Source organism: Protopterus annectens, chromosome 11.part0, assembly GCF_019279795.1.
Source record: "Protopterus annectens isolate FY-2018-M chromosome 11.part0, PAN1.0, whole genome shotgun sequence".
NCBI lineage: Eukaryota > Metazoa > Chordata > Ceratodontiformes > Protopteridae > Protopterus > Protopterus annectens.
The window spans coordinates 975,771,385-975,797,329 of record NC_056745.1 but is presented as its reverse complement, the minus strand read 5'-3'; the positions used below and the strand labels follow the sequence as shown (position 1 = coordinate 975,797,329).

The 25,945-nt window shown below is 38.5% G+C and overlaps 1 protein-coding gene across 1 annotated transcript in view; it reads right to left on the bottom strand.

Annotated features, from left to right (window-relative positions):
• Positions 1 to 25,945, bottom strand: part of SEMA3E (semaphorin 3E) — a 949,587-nt gene that overhangs the window by 458,428 nt on the left and 465,214 nt on the right. Inside the window, exons 3-4 of the mRNA XM_044088353.1 lie at positions 3,689 to 3,748; positions 2,645 to 2,764 (exon numbers count right to left, since the gene is read on the bottom strand). Of these exons, the coding sequence (XP_043944288.1) occupies positions 2,645 to 2,764; positions 3,689 to 3,748 (180 nt within the window). The remainder of the gene's footprint in view (positions 1 to 2,644; positions 2,765 to 3,688; positions 3,749 to 25,945) is intronic.

Genomic DNA, 25,945 nt, shown 5'->3' with positions numbered 1-25,945 from the left:
TATAATTGGCAGGGGGTGTAGTGTACACACATAGAAAAATAGGCAGACAGATTCAAATATATAAATAGAAAGAAGATTGTTGGACGACAGATGTATATTAATAGATAGAGAGATAGATATTTAGATCTGTTGATAGGTTAGCAGTTGGTGCAAAGGATTAATGCTTTGAAATGTAGTTCCATTGGTACAGGGTTTGATTCTTACAGTCCTCTTTTACTTACTGTGTGACCCCTACTAAGTTACTTAACCAGATATTGCTCCCATATCACCCATGAAATGGGGACTTTGTGTCCAATGGGCTTGCCTGGTTAATCAATTGATGATTTATTTATTTAATTGCATTTGTTAACCAGGGTAGTCCACTGGGCTGTTATGAGCCCATTTTCAGTAGATGCCCGGGGAGAAAAGCTCCACAAATAACAAAAACAATACATAGAGTGAATACATATGAAATGAGTACAGTACAAGAGTGTATACAGCAAAGGTAACATATTAACAATTGGTAGTCTTTCTTTTGGCTTTTCCCAGTTAGGGGTCGCCACGGCAGAACTCCAGTCTGCTAAGGATTGGCAGTGAATTTTTATGATGTTGACTTGCCAGCCCAACGTCCAGCCTTCAAAGAAGGCACACCTGCCTACATATATTTAAATTCATTCGACTGGGGGGAGAACATGCAGACTCCACACAGAAGGTGCTCCAGCTGAGAATCGAACTGGAGAACCTCTTGCTGTGAGGCGACAATGCTAACTGCTGCACCACTGCAGCCATTAACAATTGGTAGTATTTCTGGTATAATAAAAAGCTGATGAATGTAAAGATCAACAAAGGTAAACAGATAAATATTACACAGATATCTCTGATGGTAACAACAGCAAGGCTTACACATGGCATTAATATGTAATACATTTTAAACATCAATGTCAGCATTGATGATGACATGGCATGCTATCCATTAAACTTTAGCTTTCTGTCATCTGAACTTGGAGATGTTAAGTGAACTTTTCTGAGGAGAAGAACAAAAGGTTTAGACTTTTAGGGCAGCTTGCATTAATATTAAATTACTTATAAAGATTAATGCCAACAATTGGGAACTTTCATTTCATAATTACAACTTGACTAATATATTGTATTATTTTATTTTATTTCAGGTAGTATAATATCTAAAACTATATTTAGGTGTGTGTGTGTGTGTGTGTGTGTGTGTGTGTGTGTGTGTGTATATATATATATATATATATATATATATATATATATATATATATATATATATATATATATATATATTTATATAGATATACATCTTATATATATATATATATATATATATATATATATATATATATATATATAAATAAATATATATATATATATATATATAAATATATATATATGAGTATGTGGGCCTACTTCTTTTCCCAAATTCCCACTTAATTAAACTACAAAACAATGAGACAACGTTGCCGGAAATTTAGTTTAACGTACGCCTTAATTTAACTCCGGGATGTTCTGAAGGTAACCCATACACACACACACACACACACACACACACACACACACACACACACACACACACACACACACACACACACACTTTATTTATCTAATAGTTTATAAAGCTCTGTTTTATTCCTCATTGTTTGTTGTATTTCCTCTTATGACAGATGTATTGTTCAGAAAACTCCTTCAATTATCATTGGCACATATTACTACTGTATACTGCTTGGATCTTGGCCTTCACTGAAAAGTAATTTGGCCCAGATGAACTATCCTTAGTAGTAAACCAATTAAATAAATAAACAGAAAAAAATAAATAAACAGGGAAAAATACAAGAAAACAAATAAACAAATACTTTTAGTATGTATTAATGCACTTATCACTTTTCCAAGTTTGGTTTTGCCTGTTTCAGTTTACAAAATTTGCTTGCTTGCAGCAAATGATGCTAACATGAACCACAATTTGTATCACAAGTAAATGAAAATGTAAAAATCTTGCATGCCTTTTGCCGAAATTTTTTTTTTTTTGCTATATTGCATCAGTAGTGCTGTGACAGTTTGTGTTATAATGCCCACGGTATAGAAAGATAAAGCTCTGACTGTGGCACAGATGACCTGAGTTTAGTAAGAGTCTTGGTCCTTTTGGTGACTCAAGGAGCATGGGAATGCCCATCCTTGGAGGTTGGGGTGGACTGGTACATACACTTGGATACTACTTTCAGATATCTCTGATGGATTCTAGGGATGCACAAGGTAGGTATTATCCTCAGTGAGACAGAGCTGTGTCTAATTAACTATGGAGGTGGGAAGATGCTGCAATAAGTCCATTACATATTCTTTCCTGGAAAATGATGGGTATTCAGAAGGTGTGAGAACTTAGAACTAAATCAAAAAATACTCTTCCACAGCAGCGCAACACTGTCAGTGGTGACTCAGTCTTTTCACTAGCCCAGAACATGAGTTGGAGATAGTCCAGGAAGGTTAATCAGGTTTAGTAGACCAGTGAGCAAAGAGAGGCCCCTGGTCACATATGAAGATCCAAAAAGAAGTCTATACAGGCATTTTTATTTATTTACTTTATGACACAATATTTATAACATAATCTAAATGAAAATGCACAACCTTTTAGTTATGCTTTTGTTAATCTTACCTCTGTCCTGTGCCCAACTCGTACATATGCACAGACTGGGTCAAAAGCTCCTGTACCACACGCTAACAAATGAGTTCTGTTGTAGTGCTGGAGTACTCGGATGTAATTAGCACATTCTTTCTGAACACAGTAAGAAAAATGTCAGAAATCAAAGTGAATATATGAAACTGAGTCATATGTTTTATAAGAATTTGTAGATAGCAACATCACAACATTGCATATTTAAAGTCTAGCAAGTTTTAAGTGGTTATAATTAATGCACTAAAGTAGGTAAGCAAGGTGTACAAACTGCCTACCATATATTTATTTTAAAGGATATCAACAACATCTTATAGTTTTCAAATTGCCCGCAGCTGCACTACAAAAAAAAACTGTACATATGTGCCAATTCCTATGAAAATAAAATAAAGCTTTATAGCTCTCTATTTGTTATGCAGTGTCTTTGATGGTAAAATGTTAAATCCAAAAGTAATCACTTTACACAGTTTTCATCAGTTTTCAGTCATTTGCTAGCAGCATTCCTATCAAATAAATGCTCCAAGCCTTTATTGTTCTCCCACTCCAAGTGCCAAGATTCCATCTAGCTCAGTTTGTCATGCTGTTACTATTATCACCAAATACTCAAAATGAGCAAATGGAAGGGATCCAATAAACAAGCTTTAGTATCTTCTAAATAGATGTAAACACGCCTCTCCTTAAAGCTTTAAAATAACAAATCCAGAATGAAGAACTCGTGGAATGCTAGTTGGTAGATATAAGCACTGACAGGCCTTATTTATGTGTTTGACATTCTATATCTGGGCGTCACCTTGATATTTTGGAACATAGCCTCACTACAAAGAACATTTTATAGCAGGAAAAAATGTACCATGATCGAGTTTTTCATGCAGACAGTTATATACAATCAAAATATCACAAGTGCAGCAATATGTGGCTTTATCCTACAGGCAGCACTGGCCAAATAAATAAGTACTTGAGAGAATGACCTGTAGATGACAACATGTTACTATCAGCATCAAATCTATTTTGCAGTTCAGTACTTACCGGTTCCTTTCCTTGCATTAAGCACGCCTCCCCATTATCTGTTGTGGTAGGCCAATATAGCTGCAAAAAATAAAAAGAACTGATCCAAAAAGAACTGATCCATTCATACCTTTATTAGAGGAATAAAAATGAAGACATTATCTAGATACATACAGAGCAATGAAGAGCACTGCATTTACAATGTAAAGGAAGAAGAAACGTACCGATGTTGGACAATGCTGTGTCTCAGTACCTGAACATGTAAAATAAAAGAATTACAAGACAGTTCTGCAACATATGCCCACATTATAGCATGCCAGAGAGGCTATTAGTCTAAGACTTTTCCTTATCTCTCTGAAGAGCAGTGACCGTTATTCACAAGAAAGAACAGCCCTTCTTTTTTGAAGTGCTGACATACTTTAATAGTACTCTGACATATCAATCAGAATTGAACTAGTACCCTGTATCCTTTGCATGACATCTAATCATAGAGTGATGTATAAGTAACAGTGTTCTCCTTCCTTAGCATCTGATACTAGGAACACTACTACATATTCAGAAATAATTTTCTTAGTTATGTAAGCAGAGTAAAAATCCTTTCCTGGAGGAATCTGTAATTAGATCTACTGGAGTCATATACAGCAATGGGTTAGAAATGGATGCTGGGAAGAATCAATACAGAAAAGTGTAGTAATAAATATGTCATGAGTATGTTAAGTGTGTTAATAATGAGCCTGCATTATCTTTGAGAGTTATTACTACTCTAAGATAAAGCAATTTCATAGCTTGTATATGCGATTAGCAGAGGTGTTGGGGTACAGCCCCAATATCGGAGGGCAAAAATGCTTGAACATTGTTTTACTGAGTATTGATTTGCTCTCTCTATCAGTCTGCTCTTGTTTACATTTTTTAGTGGCAGTCTAAAGGTCATCAATTTTCTGCCTTGGAACTGTTGAAAATATATTTAGGAAACAGAGTGATCAGCTGCACAAATATATGAACAGATATATATAAGGGAATGTAATATCAATAAATGTGAAACATATTGCTCAAGTGAAGCACACAGTAGACCCCAGTTATTCAGCCAGTTACGCAAGTGATTTTCATGCCTATTTAGATAAATGTATTGACCTAGCAATCTCTCTCAAATCCAGGTGTGCCATCCTGTTAATCCACCAACATAAACAAATTGTAAAAAGAAGGAAGAAGCTCTTTAAACTGCTTAACAGGCCCAAATTCCCACAGCATCAAAATAGTATTAAAAACCTCAGCAGGAAACTAAAAGCAACTATAAAGACCAGTAAAGCATCACACAAATGGGGACAGAAGAATAGGATAATTCTAAGTTCTTCTTCAGTTGCATCAGAAAGCTAAGAAAAGTAACTTTAATTCTGCTCTGAGATTCTCCATAATGGAGCCTCCCATTCAAACCCCAAAAATACTGAAAGCATACTGTCCAGGAATTTTGCAGCAAATTTCTTCCCTTAAACTATCATCCCATCTCAGCCATTCCCCTAGTCATTCCCCCATTAGCACTAAGGGCCAGTTTCTTAAAGTACTCTCAGAGAGGAAGAACACTTCTTCCATGAGTCCAGACAACATACTGGGAGGTCTGATAAATACTGATAGACATGCACTTGCTTTTCCTCTCCTCAAACTGTTTAACATATACCTTGACAAGGGCTATGTCCCCGAATCCTGGCATACTGCTGTAGTAATGCCTCTTCATAAGGATGGACCCTCCATGGCTCCAGAAAACTATAGCCCCTTCAGCCTTACAACAAGGGATAGATAAAGTCTTATCTGTAAAGTGAAAGCACTCATCATCATTCACCTCATAAATCATAACTAAAAAATTCTGACCAATAGCAGTTTGGCTTTATAAAGGACAGGTCCCTGCCTGATGAAGCTTGTCAGCTTCTTTGAGAACATAACTCAGGTGGTCAAAAATGTTTACACAATCCATACTGAGTACCTTGATCTAGCCAAAGCATTTGATACCATGCCACATAATGCAGTTGTTTATAAGTGGGTAGCCTTAAACATAAATCCCTACATGGTAAGATGAATAGCAAACTGGCTTAATGACAGAATGCAAATTTTCTGTGTGGGTGGCACTTCCTCCATAAGATAGAAGATCTGTGCTGAGTCCCCTTCTGTTTATCATCTATTTTTCAGACCTCCAAACTGATAACAGTAATTTCTTGCTAAAGTTTGCTGTTGACTGCAAGTTGGGTGTGAATGTCAAATCTTCTTTGATACATATACCCTACAAAATTAACTAAAGTCAATTCTTGGTGCATAGAATAAGGGCTGAAACTAAATGTCAAGAAATGTAGCATCATTCTCTTCAGGATGATAAAACATTCTTCATCTTACCACATTGAAAATGCCCCTATACCACAAGAATCAGTGATTAGTGATCTGGGCACATGGGTTGATAGTACGCTTTCATTTCACCATCACGTGGTTGCAGTGATTAGGCAATCCTATTACATTTCACAACTAATTACCAGGGGCATCTCTTCTAAAACTAAAGAAGTTATTGTCATATCAGACCTACTGTTGAAGGTAAAGCATCTTTTGGCAAGAATCTTGTTGAACATATTAAAATAAACTTGAAAACAACAAAGATCCCTAACAAAAAGGATTTCTGGTTTCAAAAACCTAAACTACCAAAAGAGAGTGGAGTCTCTAGCCTTGTGCTCAGTATGATACATGTTCCTAATGGAGAGAACTGTCTCTAGCTTACCCCCCCCCCCCCCCAATTTATACTTAAGCTCCTTTTCCTTGGCAAATCTAAACCTTTATCAGTAAATATGGAGACATAGATTTATCAGCCAGTGTCTTCTCTTCCTCTGGAATGGACTCCCACAGACTCCCCCAGCATGTCAAGCAATGTAATTCCCAGTCATTCTTCAAACTCAGCATGAACAGTTGGATGGCTGCCTTTAAATCTAGACTAGGGCTCATGGGGTATTACTTTCCTTGCAAAAGGTAGTAGACCCTTGAGGGCAGGTATATGAAAAGTATGCATGGCTACTGGTCTGACTTGCCTTTTATATCCTATGATCCTATGGTCCTACACAAACAGCAAATAATGTACATAATGTGCACAGAAAATGTTATAGTACATTATCAGAAGCCCCGCTGCTCAATACTGCTAACATATTGTATTACAGAATACAGACAGTTGTTCTGACAAAAATAACTCAGCAGTGAAATGTGAACCAGGAAGTGTTATTGTTATGAAATGTAACTTTTCTCCAACATATAGTGACCTTGAAGTTAGGTACATTTAGCAGTCAGGATGCAGGAGTTACAATGAGATGATACCTCAGAAATGCAAATTAAAATGGGTTTTCCTCTCATACAGCATTTTTCTGAAAATGAGTAGTTTACCTTTTTGAGCAAATGTTAATAAAACATGCATTAGATGTCTTTTTGTCCACCACACTATTAAGTTTTTACGACCTTCAAACACCAGCTGACCTATTTTTCTCCTGTTCAGCTTTACATTAGCACCTTTATGCCACGTTTTGAGAGGGTCATCTTTTTCTGGAAAGGATATCAGTTTGCCATTCTGATGATCTAACATTTTGTAGAACCAGTGCAAGTGAGAGGAAGGTATTTCATGATTTTCATTTATACCGGCTTGTTCATTTTCTATATGCCCCCATCCTTTCCTTTGTTGTCTGACACTCACTCTGTGTTTGAAGTTTGGTAAGCACAGTGTAGTGTTTTTGGTGATTTAGTGTAAATTACGGTTCATAAAGTAGTACAGCCCTCATCTATTTGACACCCCAAATGTTGTTTGTAACAAGTCTGGGAGAGGTGGAAAGATTCAATAGACCCAGCAACTGAAGAGAAGACCGGAAGTAGTTGATGGCAGTTGCAATGGAGCCAAAACAATTCCAAAAAAAAATAAATAAACTGGCTTTGAGGAAATGGTTATTAAGAGAGGATTCATGCATTTGAAATGAAATCAGCATCAAATAATGCACTAAAAAATAATCTTTGTGGGGATTCACCCTGACAGGCCACTACTTAAATAAAAAAATCCACTACCACATTTTCAGTAGTAGTCTACAACAAAACACAATTATACAGTAAAACAATTATCAGTTAGTAAACTAAGTAACCAGGAAGTGAACACACATATACAGTATCTAAGCACAAATTCCAAGAAAATTAATAAAATCAAAATCAAAAGAAATGTAGAATATTTAACCAATGACTATTCCTTTGGAGCCCATTTATTTGAGATGATAAATGGGAAAAAATGTACTAATGCCACACTTATGACTATGTCCCACATGTTAAAAGCACATAAATTAAATCATAAGATTCCATAGTTAAGTGTCTGTCTTCAAATGACTCTAAAAAGAAGTGGTGACCAAAATAAATTACTTCCAGGGCAATGCTACCATGTCATGTTACACCTTGTCACACTCCTAGACTGTGAGATAAATAGTAGAATAGTCCCAAATAATTTCCTCATGAACGAAAGCTGTAACAGAGTCATCAGGGTCTGTGAAATCCTTAGACTAACACATCATTCATTCTGGTTCTTACAGCGTGCACACTAGAAGAAATACAACTTCTTCCAATCCAGAATGTGAAACTGAGCTTAAAACCTATATTGTAGTTTTCCATGAAGGAAAAAAAATACTAACACCAAAACTCAAAGTCATTAAGCTATTTCTGGTGTAGTATATGTTCAGAACAACTTTCCGTCTTCTCAGTACTGAGCTGAGTGGAAACAAAGGCATAAGTAGGTGCTGAGAAATTAATTGTGTAGACCACGCACACAGGCACGCACACATTCACGCGCACACACACACACACACACACACACACACACACACACACACACACACACACACACACTCAAGCCTATGGCCAATTAAGAATATTCAATCCACCTAATACAAGTGTTTGGAACCCAAGTAAACAGGGAGTACATGCAGACTCCATATATAAGGTACTCCATTCAAGAATTGAACCACTGAACCTTTTGCTGTGAGGTTACAAAACTACCTACTGTCTACTTCTCTGCTGTGCTGCCTTTTGGCCTGCTTTTCTACTGTGCTGCCCTTTGTGGCTGGCAAGCAGATCAGGACATATCATGGCAATATCATATTGCTGCCAAAGGAGTGCTTTAATTACTAATCCCCATCCTTGCATCTGCCCAGTAATATTTTGAGTATGGGGTATGTGATATTAAACAGCACTGGACCACCACTCTCTTCCTGAAGGAGTTGACATCAGCAGGACATCCTGGCCACCCTCAGTCAACACAATGAAGTTGTTATCCATATCTCAAGTTGGGAAATCAAACTGTGCAAGTGAGCCCCAAGCATGCACATCCCTCCCCCCAGCTGAGCAAGCCTATCCTCTGTGCCTGTGCCATCAAGACTCAAAGCCACTATTCAAGTTCATGATGCCTGAACTGTAGTCAAGGCTTGTTCTGTGCCACTGGTGTAGGTAAGATTTAGATAAATAGATTAAATGGGGTAATGTCAAATAAATGTAAAACCTGTCAAGTTTTAGCACTTCCTAAGTTATTTATCATAGTCAGGAAACACAGTGGATAGAACCTTATGCATACAGGGAAAAATAAGCATATTCCTCACAAAGAATTTGTTTTTGTTCAGTCTAGCAATCATAATTTTCTGAAGCAAATGGTCTTTGTTAAAATGGTCAATGGGTCTTGGGTATATGGGGGGGGGGGGTCATGGAAATTCAACCATAAGATGGCACATTTTCAGAAATGGCCAATCAGAATTTATAGAGAGACTAAAAAGGAAGCCTGCAAAGTTTTATTGGTGAGATGAGTGGTAGACTGAAGTCAATCAAGATACTCAGTACAGTAAAAGGAAGTGTTACTGACAGATGAGAAGGCAGATGGTGAGGCAATCAGGCAAGGCAAAGCAGAAGAAGACCTAGGATGATAGCCCTTTTAGATTCTTTTTTTTTAATTTACTTTATTTGACGTGTGTGTTAAGCATGTTGACAAGCTGGTCCTTGGACTCTTCATAGCCACAAGTTAGATCACAATGGCAGAAGTGGCAATACAGAACATATAATGTTATGTAGTTGCATAAAGAATGTTCTGGTATTTGTGAAAGATACAGAAGATAGAGGAGATACAGGAAAACTGGGTCTCTAATGGCATAGAACTCCAGTTCAAAATCTATATCATGCTGAATAAAGAGACAGTAGTTTCAACCTGAGATAGGAATCTCTGGGCTTTTTCTTTGTTCTTTTTTATGTATATCTTTTGTCGCCCCCTTTCTGTCACACTTGACAGAGGTCCCAGTGAGTCATGTACTTTGCTGCTACTAGCTCTCCAATCAGGTACTGTCCAATGTCCACAATTTTGATGAGCTAGCAATTATCTTAAGGGTATTTGGGGGGTTCCTTCTGTCCTACATTGATCTTTTTTTTTCTTTTTTTATGCTCTACTCTCTTTTCTTACCCCCTCCCATATGCAGTTTTGTGGTCTGGGTTGGGGCAGGCATGTTATGAGGACATGCTTTATATCACCCCCCCACCCGTGACAGCTCAGTCGTGTCTACCACCCTTTTCCTTTAGAACCCACCACCTTGTAGTTAGTAACATCCTCATTCTTCACCAAGGATCATCACAACTGATTTCAATGAATCTGCCATCCCCCTCCTTATGGGAACGTCCATCCTGCATACCAATGTGTCAGTCTCCCTAGCCACTAATCATACCCGGGTTGACTGGGCCATAGTCAGAGCTTTATCCCACTGCACCACCAGAATAGCTTATCACTGGGCTTTTTCTTGTTGTTTGATATGTCCAGTAAGGTATATGCTGAAAGGGTGGGGTGTTATTCTCAGTTATTGGCATTATCAATGTTAAGCATAAGGGAATAATAACTTCTTTCAGTCTGAATTATATTTACTTGGCACTTAGCTATGTACTGTAGATAAGTAAAGAGGGTGTGGTGAACAGGCTTGTCACCCCCCCCCCCCAAAAAAAAAAACATGTTTTTGCTGATTTGTCACACCATTTTGGCAGGTGCATTTCCTGCAAATTTTTCTGATCCTGTGTGCATATGTATTTTAAAAGAAACTCCAACTCCCAGTTTAGAGGCTTTGTTATAGAGCCAGAATTGGTTCTAATTCAGCATCTTGGTGTCAAATATTGGAATGTTTGTTGGGAGCATAACAAGCCTGAAAAATGTAGATGTTCATTAACCTAATTTCCCTTTCAGTAATAAAGACACATTGGTATTTACAGTCAAAATCTGAAATAGTGCTAGGAAAATTCACATACATATGATGATGTAGCTGTGTTACAATCATGATACCTTTTTTTTATCAAATGAAATTAAAATGCTTATTTGAGTGACTTTATTTGGCATATAGCAAGGGCATAGTGAGCAAATTACACACTTATTTCCTCTGTTTACAAATGTTCAGCACATATGGAGTATCATACATGTCAACCTCTCAGCACAAGAATTGTGAACAAAACCGCAAATAATAAAGGGGACAAAGTCATGAAAATTGGAACAATTTTTAAAAATTGCTGTTATTAACTTAGAAAGTTGATAGAACACAAAAGCTTTGCATTAAAAAAATATTTTTGAAGTGTATACAGTCTGAAACTCAAATGTCAATGTCTAGTGAAGTGACTCTATGAGTTATTAAACACAGACCAAAGTATGAGGCAAAAATGTGGACATTTTGTGAAAATCTGGACAGCTGAGTGGTATGAGGAGTAGGAAGCCCATTACTTCTGTGTTCATTTATCTGCTTCCTGTGTTCATGTATCTGCTTCCTGTGTTAATTTATCTGCTTCCTGTATTATTTCTATTTCTACCAATGTTTCTATGACTTCAAACCACCGCAGTACTGCTCATATCAGCTTTCTTGGGACCTTGTCATATGCTTTCTCCATAGGTTCATAGGTTGGTACTAGGCTATTGGCCCTAGGGCCTATACAAGCCTAGCCATAACAATTCCCTGGCTATTTCTTCCCACACTATTTACTTCCCTGGACCCCTGTCTAGCAGGGTGACTGACATGATCCCTAGCGTGAATTTCCTTTCTCCCATCCAGTCATCAAGGTTTCGTTTGAAGAGAGCCAAAGAGGTGCTCTGCTTGACATGTATGGGCAGTCTATTCCAGAGTCTGGCGAGTCTTTGGGTCAGGAACCTATCCCTCCAGCATGTTTTGTTTACTGTGATTACAAGGTTTAGATCCCTGGTGCGTGTGGCTCTGAGGGACTGGGATTTCTTTAAGTATAGCATGTCCAACAGCTCTGAGTTTGACATGGCCTTGTATGTTAAGCAGAAATTGCCTGTGAGTAGACGATATAAGACAGAGTATAGCTGGAGTTTTTTAAGGCGGTCAGCATAGGGCATCTGCTTTAGGCCTGTGATTCTTTTAGTGAGGTATTTCTGTGGCCTTTCCGGTTGTTGCAGATCTCTTGAGAGGTATATACCAAATGGGGCATTGTATTCTATAATGGGTCTAATGAGGGATGATTACAGTGGGACAATGACCTCCTTTTTTCTGCATGAAAAGCCCTTAGTGATGAGGTGTGCCTGCTGTGGTGATGTGGTTATCGAAGGTGAGACCACTGTCCACCTGTGTCCCTAAGTCTCTTATCAGACTTTCAGTGTTTAGTGTACTGCCACCTATGTGGTAATTCATGGGTACATGTTTTTTCCCAAAGGGGATAACTATACATTTCTTGGCATTGAGCTTGAGCCCATGGCTCTGGCACCAAGCATCTGTTTCTGTAAGGCCCTTCTGTAGAGTATCCACATTTAGGGATTCATCTGCAAACTTTGTTAGCCAGAGTCCCTTAGTGTTGGCCTGTACTTCAGAGAAGTAGATGCCAAAAAAGAGTGGTCCCAGGACTGAACCCTGAGGTATTCCACTTGTCACTTGTCTGGAGCTGGGTTTGGAGTTGGCTACTTTTACAGTGTGGGTTCTGTCAGTAAGCCATTTGGCAACCCATCAAGTGATGTAGGGATGAATGCCCAGCTTAGTAAGCCCATCTATGATTCCAGTGTGGGGAATGGTGTCAAAGGCCTTGGCAAGGTCCAGATAGGCTGTGTGGACCACCTTAACCTCATCCACTGCTCTGCAGACTGATTCAAAGAAGTCAGTTAGGTTCAGAAGACAAGATCGGCCCTTTATGAACCCAAACTGGGTGGGGTCCAGTGTTTGAAGGTTGCCAGTATCTTTGTTTATAAGTTCCATGATAATACATTCCATGGCCTTGCAGATCAGGCTCGTGAGACTGAAGGGGCGGTAGTTCCCTGGATCCAAGGTGGATATCCCCTTGTGGAGTGGGATACCTGTAGCTGTGCGCCACTCAGTGGGCACAAAGCCTGAGGTGAGGCTATGATCAAACATAACACTTAGGTGAGGTGCCAGTTCATTTTGAAGTTCATGTAGTACACAGCCCGGGATGTCATCTGGTCCAATGAATGCTGTATTCTTAGCTTTGGAGAGTGTGTTTTTTACCTGTGTGGCCGTTATTACCAGAATTTGGCAATCTTCCAGTATTGAGATGGGCCGTTTAGGGGGTGAGAGTGGGGTGAAGTTGGCACTGAATTGATCTTCCAGGATATTGGCAATATCCTTGGGATCAGTATATTTAATGCCATTCTGTTGTAGTTCAGAGCAGATCTGAGCATTGCCATTTAGATTCTTGACATAGTTATAGAATGCCTTGTGGTTGTCTTTGGAATCTTTGGCAATTTTATTTTCATAACTATCTTTGGAGGATTTTATGAGGGATCTCAGCTTCCTACTGAGGCTGGTAAGGGACTTTTTTGCAGCCTGGGATTTTCCTCTCTTCTGCAACAGTTTCTTCCTTTTGTTGTAAAGTTTGTTTATGGCAGGGGACCACCAGACTGGCTTCCTTTTTTTGGGATGGCACGATTCATGCATGAGTGGATGTGCTCATACATTCTGACTTGGGTAGCATGAAGTTTGGTTTTGGAGAAGTTTTTTATGGAGGTTTCCTTAATGGGGGTGGGGTGGGATGTGGATGTTAAGGGTGATTAGCTTATGGTCAGACCTGACCAAGGAGGAGGTGACCATAGGTGTGGAGCATCGATTTCCCATGTTGGCAATGACCAAGTCTAGGATATTGGAACCCCTGGTGGGACTATGGATTAGTTGATCAAGGGCGTTGGAATTTATGAATTCCAAGAACCGTTGGGCAAAGGTGTTGGTACATGAGTAGTTTTCCCAGTTAATGTTAGGGTAGTTGAAATCACCCATTATTAGGCTGTTTGGTTGTATCTTAATATTTTCCAGTATGTTTAGAAAGGTGTAGTGAGAATCTTGGGGCATGGTGGGGGATCTGTAATAAGCTACAATTTGGATTTCAGTCTTACCTAGTGTTAGTTGCACCTGGATAATTTCAGATGCATTGTGGTGGGCAACTAGCCTGGTGGTGTGAATATCCTTGGTGAATATGGACACTCCTCCACCTTTAGTGTTTCGGTCCTGGTTTGGTGTCTGAAATGTGTGATAAGAGCTGTAGCCTGGCATTGCAAGGGTGCTCTTTTTAGCCTTGAACCAGGTCTCAGTTACTGCACCGTGATCGATGTTCTCCATTTTTAGGAGTGCCTCGAGAGAGTGCATTTTGAGGTTTAGACTTGTAGCATTGAGTAGCATTACCTTCAGATTTTGCATGCTTGTACCTGTTATGGTGGTGGTTTTGTCCTTTGAACTTTGCCTAAAAAAGACACTATAGGGGTGGCAAGAGCCTTAGCCAGTGACCTGAATCCCAGGGGCGACAGGTGCAGACCATCTCTGGCAAAGCATCATGGTCTGTCGATCATGTCGTCCCAGGCAGACAGATACTGGATCCCCTTTGAATTACACCAGAAGCTTAGCCTATTGTTGAAGTCAATCATCTTGTCCTTATATGGGCGAAGGCAGGATGCTACTCAGGGCCAGGGTCATACCTGCCTGGGCCACATGATCCGAGAGTTTTTCCATGTCTCTTTTCATGTAGTGCAGGGAGGTACGTCTCAAGTCATTCACTCCAACATGGACAATGACAGAGTCATATTTGTACTTGTTGTGGAGTGACTTGAGTGCATGCATTATGTGGCAGATCCTGGCACCTGACAGGCAGCTAACTGTAATTTTCTCTTTGTTCAGCCTGGTGAGTGGGACATCAGTGTGCCTGACTATAGAATCACCTATGACTAAAGTGTTAGGCATGTTGTCTTGCTTTAGGGGCCATTGCTGGGTGGCACACTGGTGTTGTGAGCTATGTAACACTTTGGTTGTGATTGGTGTTTGTTTGCGTTTCAGCTTCGGAGGTCCTTGTTGCTTGGGCAGGTTACAGTTAAGGACCTCCGCATATGTGGATTTAATGTTGCTATGTGTGGGTGTTGGTGGTGTGGATTTAGAAGGGCTATGTATTGCTTGAGGTGTAGTGCGGGTGTTAACCTTCTCCTCTTGACTGTCTAGCACAATGCCCAGTTGGACTCCTTCCTCATCTATAGCTTCTTCTCAAGTATCTGTCTCACTGCAAACATCAGGTCAATTGTGCTGCATCCTAATCTGAATCCGAACTGCTCATCTCCCATCTTACATTCTACTACTCTGCATATCCGTTTATCAATCACCCTCTCCAGAACTTTCATGCAATGTGATAGGAGTTTGATGCATCTGTACTGCCCACAGTTGTGGATGTCCCCTTTGTTCTTATACACTAGCATGGGTATGCTTATTCTCCAGTCATCTGGGATATGCCTTTCTCTCCACACTGCTGTGAGTACTCTCAGGAGCCATTTCTCCCCTATCTCACCCAGCATCTTTATCATATCTGTTGTGCTGCTTTCACTGACTTCATTTTCCTTAGTGCTGTTCTTACTTCTTCTAGGGTGGGCACTTCTTCTTCTCTCATCATAAGCTTTTTCTGGTGCAGTACAGCTTCTGTGGGGATTTCTTCATTCAGAAGCTGTTGGAAGTACTCCTTCCAACTGCCTTTGACTTCTCGTGGACTAGTGAGCAAGTTGTTGCTGGCATACCTTATGAAGGGTGTCTGACTATCTTCTTTTTCTTTCCTATACTAAGTGTACATGATGTTTTTTCATGAATTTGCTTTCTAGTCACCAAGAAAGATTACATCAAATGTACATGTAACCTACACTTTGTGGTAAGCTTTATGAATTCCCTTTGATATTTAAGGCTACAAGAAAATCAGTAGAAAAATTAAAATTAGTATGAAGAATGTGTGAGTTATGTTTGTGTTTTTTGTTTACTCAGGACAGTGCACACTTAGTGTAGGCATTAATGAATCCCAGAGAAAATCTATACTTCATAAAAATAAAAACTTTGTTTCATAAAAAATATTTTGTGGAAATGTAGGTTTTCTCTGAATTACACTGATGTGTTAAATACCAGGACAAGTATTTTTATAACTTAAGGAGTGTATAGGTATCTGCTATACAAAAAGTGAGATTAAAAAGGCAGTGCCAACAGCAGAAATGCAATAACAGAAGAAACAGTTAGACTGATCAGTTGTGTGTAAGTTCCTAATTCTATGGAAGGTACTATGCTACAGCAACTCAAGAGATGGCTCTAATCAAGAACTAAGGAACATTCCTGTCAAAAAAGGCGAAAACCCACTTCATCAGCAAAATCACAGTGGCCAGTATAGTTCATAAATAATAAAGTTTGACAATATACCATGGAATAATGTCCAGAAAATGTTCACATCTATTTGCATTGCAAGCAGATCCATTTATGTATGGTATGTATGTTGCATTTATAACTGTAGGTCCTAGCAGGTTATAATTTGTCAAAATCCATAAGCAACATAATTAAACTTTCAAACGAAGTGTACTATGTCCCAAGGGTATTTATAAATGAGAAAAATTGTATAGTATTCAGGAAATAATTGCTCATACAGTTCATTTTTCCATGCGGTTCAAGTTAAATCTATTTAATTGCAGAATACTTGCCACAATTTGCATAATTATGACTTATTATATTCTTATCGTATTACTCCAAATAAATATATATAGAGAACACAATAATAATCTCCATCTAATTTACTAATTATTTGTTAGAGGTCTGTAGGAAAATAAAACCATCATAACCAATGTTTAAAACAAGATAGTTTTTGGTTACATCAGTATAATCTGTAGGGGAGATAATCGATAATTGAAATCTTGTCTCAGACAGTAGTCAGTTGTTGAATTTATGAAGCTAAATTTCCTTAATGGTGCTTATCTACAGTGAAGTTAACTAAACATAGATAATTATACCTGACATGGTTCAGTGGTAAATCACTTTGGCTATGGTGTGCAGGGTCCTGCGTTTGAGACTTGCAACGGCTGTGTAGATTGAAAATAGGAAATACACCATGGGGATCACTTATGTGGCTCTGCTCGACAGAGGCACAGAAAATTAACTTTCTTGGATGGCATAAGCCAGGGAACCTTGTTTACTAGGCTTACTTAGCCCTTGGGCCGATAGCCTAGTACCTACCTATGAACCTATAATTACATACACACACACACACAGACATACATATACACACTCTGTGACCTTATGTGTGTGTGTATGCACATGCACATATAAATATATACATTGAATTACCAGAATGCAAACACATCAAAATTAAAGCCATCTATCCACGCATTTTGAAATTCAACACATCTAAAACTTAAAACAATGAAACTAAAAGCAATAGCAAACGGAAACATACAGTTTTCTTTTGCAATCAGAGCATAAAAATCCCAGCACACATTCAGATTAAATTTGTTTGAATAGTGATAGTGTTAGGGAAAGGGTTTATGAAACATAAGTTGCAAGTGCAGGATTACAGCTAGGGTATGTGGATATGGTAGTTTCAAGATGTTATTGAGTTTTATCTTGTGTTCCTTAGTTTGAATCCCTCAGTCTTCATTTGCATATTATGTCACTTCACTCTTCCTAGTAGACATACAAGCATCACAAATATACAGAAAACAGTCATTTGACTTTATCATCACATTTGACTTCTCTTTCTGCTTTTGTTTTCTGCTTACATTAATCAGATGTCTTAATTGTGTGTTTTCCAACTGATTGTCATTTACTTTTTCTTGTCATTTTTATGCATCTGGCTGCATTTCTACAATTCATAGCATGACTTAATTCAAAGATCAGCAGTAGGGATCCAATGAGTTCTGGCAATGTGTCATGAAGTATGTGTCGTAGTGATAACATATATCTCACTAATGTGGATTTTCTAGTCTCCTGGAAAGTTTTAAGGCTTATATTTGGAGAGTAGCTTTAGTTTCAAGACATAGCCTATGAAGGATTTAAGACGTGAGGCTACTAACCATAAGATTCATTATGTACCTGTATTTATTGTCACCATAATGTGGAGTTGAAAATGGCGCTACAGATCTTTTTTCTGGAAATGCTAATCATTTGAAAATAGTATCAGTAAAGAAAATATGGCATGCACCATGAGACAGAAGAAACATCATTAGTATCAACTTTGAATAGCAGAAGCCAGTTTGCAGGTGCAGGCTTTTGAAAATGATCTGTAATACATGTTTTGGGAATAAATCTTATATCACTGTATGTGATAGACAGTTGATATATTACTGTATGTTTTACAGATTTGGTGCAGGAAGAAAAGATGAAACAATATTTGGCAATGACAGGTTATTCCGTATAAATTTTCATTCTTAAAGTAAGCTATGGAGAATAATTGCCAGTCTATCACTGTAATGAATGATTCTCTTGGCTTCCTAACTTTAGATTAATACATTTAACTTCAATCAACTCTGATCGCACAAAATACATCGTACATACACATCCATAACAGTATACAAGATCGTGCAGAAGGACAGCAAAAAGTACCTATAGGTGCATCACAACAACCTGGAAAGGCAGAGAGACATTGTATGATGGGAATACAATGGAGTAAAATAAATAAATAATTATTTAGTATGATGTAGTAACTATAAATGCAGGAAGTGTCATAGTGAGCACAGCAAATAATGTAAGTTGCACAAAAGAAAAATACATTGCAATAATAAATAAATAATTAAATAATATGCAATCATTTTATCAAACTGGATCACAGTTAATGTAATACATATAATTAAAATCTACCACGTTTCAAATTAGCAGCCTTGCACTTACAATCCAGTGTTAACACCACTATGCAAGCAAGCAGCCTGCTCAGGGCATGTGTATTTAAAAAAAGAATTCACGACCCAAGGACGAAGCACCAAACAAGATTGTGAATAAATCCTTTTTATACTTGATAAAGCTCGGTATTGCACCGAGCGAAAGCGCTTGTTTTAGTGTGGTGGCTTCCAATAAAGGATTTATTCACAGTCTTGTTTGGCGCTTCATCCTTGGGTCGTGAATTCTTTTTTTATGGTCTTCTGATTTCATGTGTATTTAAGCCTTAGTGATGCTGAAGCAGTGTGGTGCACCTATATGTACTTCTTTGTTTTGTTTTGTTTTTTTTTTTTTGTTTTGTTTTTGTTTTTTTTGCAGTTCTTCTTTTTATTCTTGTTTTCTGTCGTGGATTTGTTTGTACCTTCAATGTCTTTTGTGCAATCCAAACTTGATCAAAGTTAAATGCTTTGATCTAAAGTTAGGCTATGAGCAGAAGAGATAAAACAAATTAGTCACAGTTCTAAAAAATGTGTCATAAAACATCATCATAGAATTATGATTAGTAGGTTGTCAAGAAAATCTGAAAAATATATGTGTAAATTATCTATATAATAGTGTAATACTGATAGCCTTTATAGCTGGAATTCCAACAGTCAGCCAAAATCAAAAATAAATATCACATTAATCTATTTGATACATTTATTAGATAAGTTAAGCTTTCCCAATGAATGCATTTATAACAAAACAAATTAATAAAAAATGTTAACTTGCTACAGTGAAATTTAAAATCTAATTAAAGTAAAAGCTTTTGTCACTACACCAAAAATAAATAATAAATCCGTGACCATTTGAATAAACAAGCATTTCTCTGTACATGTATACAATTACTTATTATCTTTAAAATAAAAATGTAATAAAAAATATCTCTTCTAGCCTATATTCATGCTGTATGTCTAGTATAGCCTGCTGTATGTCTTCATCTATCAGCAGCATGTTATCAAGACTTTTACCCTTTGAATTATCATTGAAAAAGTCCGGGACGCTAGTAGCATGTACCTCGAAGAGCTCAAACTATTCCTATTTTAACTGTTTTAATGTGTTCTGAAATTCTATCCCTAAACTGTCTTACAGTTTTCATCATATAAAAACATTTGTTAAGTATGTGAAACAGTGAAGTCATACTCCTAATCCTGGCTCTGTGGTGCACAGGATGGTGTCCTGACTGTGAACAAGGTGGCTGCCATTCAATTAGCATAGCCTAGTCACCTCTCTAGGGGGAAGGCGGTATAGGGAGTGATGCATGTACTGAGGTGCACACTGGGTAGTGCAGCTTCCATGGTGGAAACTGGATTATCCACCACCTGAATTTCATAGGGTGGGTTAGAGCTGCCTTAGAGGAAATATCTCTTGCGGAAGTGAATGGGCACCTGTTAGTTCAGCCCATTTTACATCCTTTTGTCAGTGTTTTGCTTGGATCATGTGGAGAATAGGGCAGCATATAAGTAGAAAATGTCAAACCACCTTGACAGATGTCTAAATGATGGTCTTCCAGGTCAACCATCACCTTGATGACTGGGAAAAATTGGGATGATTGGTCCAGTAGAGGCTGGTGATTGACAGAGATCAGGCTCAGACAGAGGACTATAAATATATCTCACACTGTCAGAACAAATTCAGTATGGTCACTGAATGCCCAAATCTTTCAAGTAACAAAAATATAAAAATGTAATAATTTTTACAAAGACATGCGCCTGGAGCATTTATCCCAAGTATGTGCTTGCAACATTGTATTGACCTCTTTCCATTCTTCAACATTAATACCTAAATTACATTTTCTTTAATTTTACATTAACCAGCCATTTGTATTAGTGATTCTTCCCTGGCAAACCCTAAGGCCTTCATACTGTTTTTCCAATACTTTACTAGCCGTTACAAAAATGTGTTTTCCTCATTATCTGGAGCGTTTCTCCCAGGTCCTCCAATGAAAATGGCATCTGTCCCAGTTGGACTTTCCCGGTAAACAAAGGTTAAATAAAATAAATAAAAATAAACATTTTCGTTATTTCAAAACTTACTACATATTCTTTTGTAGCATATTTCTAATGGTCCATTATAGGCCAAGTTGCAACATTCACAGCATCGTTATTTCTGCATTTATAGGGTTACCCTACAATTTCTATTTTTCTTTCTTTCTTTTGCTGACCAAGATAGTCTAACTGGGCTGTGGTGACTCATTTTACAGTGGAGGCCTAGGGAGAAAGGGGTCTATATTAGTATCTCGGAAGGACTAAACCGCGAACGCTCATATGAGCGAAAATGGAAAACATTGAACTCCTTATTTTGGGGGGGCTGTGCCCCCCCACACCACGTTAACTATATAATCCAGCTCCGAGATCGCACCACAATGAGGAAAGGGCAAATATACCAATCTCCACTGTACCGTGATTCCAAAAGATTCCCTTCGATGTTCACCATTTTCGCTCATATGAGCGTTCCCGGTTTTGCCCTTTCGAGATTCTAATATAGACCCGGGAGAAAGGCTCTCCAGATACAAAATAGACCATTTTCTACAACAGACAAATGTAATAAAAGTTACAATATGGGCATACGGTAACTGAATATCTGAAGAACAGGTCATCAAAGCCTTGTCCAAGGCAAAGAACATGGCCTCCATGGGACCAGATGTCATCCCAGGCTGTCTTCTAAACAGGCTAAAAGATGAACTAGCATCACCACTAAGTACCCTTTTCAATCATAGCCTAACCACAGGCTTTGTTCCTGTGGAATAGTGAAATAGAGAACAGTTGCAGTTATTCCCCTCCAAAAAGGTGGCTTAGCAACAGACCTGGGGAATTACAGACCCACAAGCCTGACCAGCCTCATCTGTAAGGCCATGGAACATATTATCATGGACCTCATAAAAAAAGGCATAGGTGGCCTCCAAACCCTGGATCCTACCCAATTCAACTTCCTGAAGGGCAGATCTTCCTGTTAAATCTGGTGGATTTGTTTGAAAATGTGACCAGGGCCATTGATGAGGGCAAATCTGTGCATACAGCATACCTCAACTTGGCAAAGGCTTTTGAAACAATCCCACATTCAGGCATTACAAAATTACAAGTAAACTTAGCAAACTGAATGTAAAACCCTTTGTTGTAAGATAGGTTGACAATTGGCTCACAAACTGGACACACTATCAAAGTGGGTGACTCTATATCAGACAGCAGACCTGCTACCAGCAGGTTGCCACAGGGGTCAGTACTGAGCCCCCTACTGTTTGGTATATACTTCTTAGATGTTTAGGTTAGAATTAAAGGGTTGTGGATGACCAAGTATGCAGACGACTGAAATTAGGTGCAGTCATTGAATCCCCAAATGATGTCAGTATACTCCAGGAGAGTCTCACACAGACCAACAACTGGTGTATTAGTCATGGTCTCAAACTGAATGCAAAGAAATGTATCATCATTCCCTTCAGCACAAACAATGTCACTTCACACTATCAAATCAACAACAAAACCCAAAGTACCCATGAAGTGGTAAAGGTCCTGGGATCAGAGGTTGACCGTGGCCTTAACTTCGACCACCATGTGTCTACTGTTGTAAGGAAAGCTTTCCATGTAGCTCAATTGATTAGTAAAGGCATCACCTCAAGAGCAAAAGAAGTTATAACCCCCTTATACTCTGCATTTATCTGGCCTATAATTGATTATAATGTCCCATTCGGTATGTACCGTACTAAGCACCTGCAGCAATTAGGCAGACCTCAGAGGTTTCTAACAAAGAAGATCAAGGGCCTGAAACATGTGCTTTACACGGACTGACTAAAGATTCTGTCACTATACTAAGGATAATATAAACTTCTTAGGGGAGAGTCATGCCTAGCCATTAGAGCAACCCAAGAACCAAACCTAATGAACTTACTGCATATCCGTAAATCAAATGGGTCTAATGCTACCTATTCCAGGGGACTTAAATATGGCCTGTGTCTTAAATAGGTCATGCTGGAGGGACAGATTTATCTTCTAGTGACTACCACATCTTTGGAACAGGCTACCAATTCATGTAAAACAGAGCACCTCCATGATACTGTTAAGAGGAAACTGGAGGAGTGGATGGGGCACCATAAATTCTCACCAGGGATAGTGCCCACAACCCTCCTGGACATGGGTAGTCATCACAAAATGCAATCTTAGGTATTGACTAGTACTTCTATGGTATTACACTAGGTTGAAATGGCTATGCCTAAAATGACCTGTGGGTCAATAACCTAGTAATCTCCTATGATCCTATGATCCTATGAAAGGCAGCTATACTAAAGAAAATCTGCAGTCAGTAAAATGTAGAGTCATTACATATTAATATATGGCAAACGTACATACTTTGTGAGGTTTAAAATGACAAATTACAATTTTACATTTATAGGTAGGATAAATAATAGTGAGGTGGTGTGGGAGATATGAATAGAAAGCAGAGAGGAAGTGATGAGTAGGAAACAGGAAGTAGGAGAGGAAATGTGAGCAGTGTAATTTAGAGAAAAAGAAAGTTGTAGTGACATTGAGGAAGTTGTAGAAGGTAGCGGGTATGATATGTCAGGAGTAATATGTAATGACTCTACATTTTACTGCTCCTATTTAGCAATTGCTTCTTGGAGGTAAAGGCTAAAGTTGGCTGCCTTTTCGCTGACCAGGTTTGCAGATGATTACAAATTAAGAGCTATCACAGATTGCCCCATGACACAAACATCTTTCAAGAGGGTCAAACACAGACAGGTGATTGGTGTCAAAATCATGAATTCAAACTCAATGCCAAGAAACGTTTTATAGTGCCTTTTGGGAAAATTCTCACCCAAGTTAATTACTGCATCAATAAGACACCCCTAAGAGCTGACTCTGAAGTTGGGGATCTGGAAACATATGTAGACAGTAATCTGGCCTTTGGCCAATGTGAGGGCAAGGTAGTAAGAAAATCATTCGATATCACCCAACTTATAAGTAAGGGGATGGCACCCAGGTCCAAGGAAGTCATAGCTCCACTTTATTTGGCCCTTATCAGACCCATCATTGCGTCTAATGCCCCTACAGCCTGAATCTGACCAGATGTATGCAACGATTGGAACACCCACAAAGGTTCCTTATCAGGAGAATTCAGACTATAAACTTACTGAACTAATAAGGATCACCTTAAAGCCCTATCTCTATACTGAGACCATCTATGTCTGGCATGCAAGGCATCCTTTGATCTAGCTCTGATGGACCTTTTATACATCTAGAAAATGAATAGTATCAGAACCACTGGATCCAAGGATTAAAATTTTGCTTGTGACATAAATAAGACAGATCACCATGCTTTGGAACAGGCTTCCCAGCAATATGAAGCAGAGTCCAAGCCTAATCCTATTTAAGCGTAACCTTGACCAACGTATGGGAAATCGGAAATTCACCCTGGGTCTGGCCCCTATGTTTCTGATAGACAGAAGCAGACAATAATGCCCAAATTAGCATAACCCTGACACATAACCTCAAGAAACTTCCTAACTAACATACTCTCTCCTAATGAATGCTCATGATACATACGGGTACAATTAGGTTGGACTGCACAGCTATGCTTATAAAGGACCTTGTGGTCGTTAGCCTAGTGGATACCAATGAACCTATCAATCTAAGCAGAGACAGTAGATGTGGCAGTAAGAGCAAAGGGACAGAAGAGTATGAAACTCACACTGACACTTTGTTCTGTTGAAATATATAGGGATAATGTAGGTGTGTAAGGTAGTCCAACCTGGGAAGGTGCAAGAGCAGAGCTACATGTTTTAAAAGTGCTGGTTTTGCAAGTTTCTCAATCAGAATAGGTTAGATTGTTGTCTGATGATGAGAAGGAACAAACTGCAGATTTTGGAGACATAATTTGAGTACAAGAACAGACCATCAGAGCTGTCGGCTTTAGTTGTTTTTAATAGAGACATGTCTGTGGAGTAGAAAGACCATGCAGAGGTGTAAGGTTCCACAAAGGCTTGAAGTGCAAGACAGTTTAGAGGTTTGTAGATTATGTTATGAACAGCTGCTGACTGGACAATGAGAGAGAGAGAGAATGTGGAAGTTACAGCCAGACTAACAGTTCTAAGGCTAGGCAGTGGTGGGAGGTTGTTATAGATAGGGCAGCATATGGTAACGAAGGTAGGAGATATACAGAGGTTATTTTATGGCAGTGCTAGTTAAAAAAGAGTTACATTTTTCTTTGGATTTTCTTGAACCCTTGTCGAATATTAAACTTTAGATGGTTATTTATAATGACACCAAGTAGCTTTGACTTTTTTTCATTTTTAACTGTCTCCATTTGTGTCTGTGAACATTAAACTGAGTAACATCAACCTACAGATCAATCTACTGCCCTCTTTGGTTGTTATACTGCACTATATGAATAATTATGGCATGTAATACTTTTTATTTGCATCAGTATCAAATAATCCATCTCATATGCAATGTACTTGAATGCCACTTTTTGCTTCAGACAGATATTGTCACCAATTGTATTTTATTTTATTTATTTTTTTTACTTTTTTAACTGAATGTGCATACTGATCATGAATCCATATCAGCAATGATCTTAAATAATAACATTGAACATTGCACTATGAATGGAAAAACATAAAGCTGCACCATTCACTGTCAACACCACTATGCTGAAGTACTGAAATACAGCAGAAGTTTGTCAGCTGCTTGTGAGCACAGTGGTGCTGAACATTGCTTGAGAAGGGCAGTACCGTTGGATGTCCTTACATTCAGTGCTGCAGTATTCCTAACTTGATGGGATTCCCTGCATGAGAAGCTTGACATCTGGTTAGTCTTTCAAAGACTTCTGAATTTAAAAGGAATGCCGAATGTCACCATATGCTCACTGCATAACATAGGGCATAAAGGTGACGTTCAGGCCTAATAAAAACAGAACTTGTTTGCCACCAGTCTGAATGTATCTTTTACACCATCAGTCTGTTTACCTGCGTCCGTTTTCTGCCAGTTGAATGCATTTCCATTCTCCAGTGACTTCCTACATTTGTTTGTGTTTTTGCATGGTGCCCTGTTGGGGATTTTGTTTTTTTCTTGGTTTTTGTGTTTCTTGGGTGTTAATG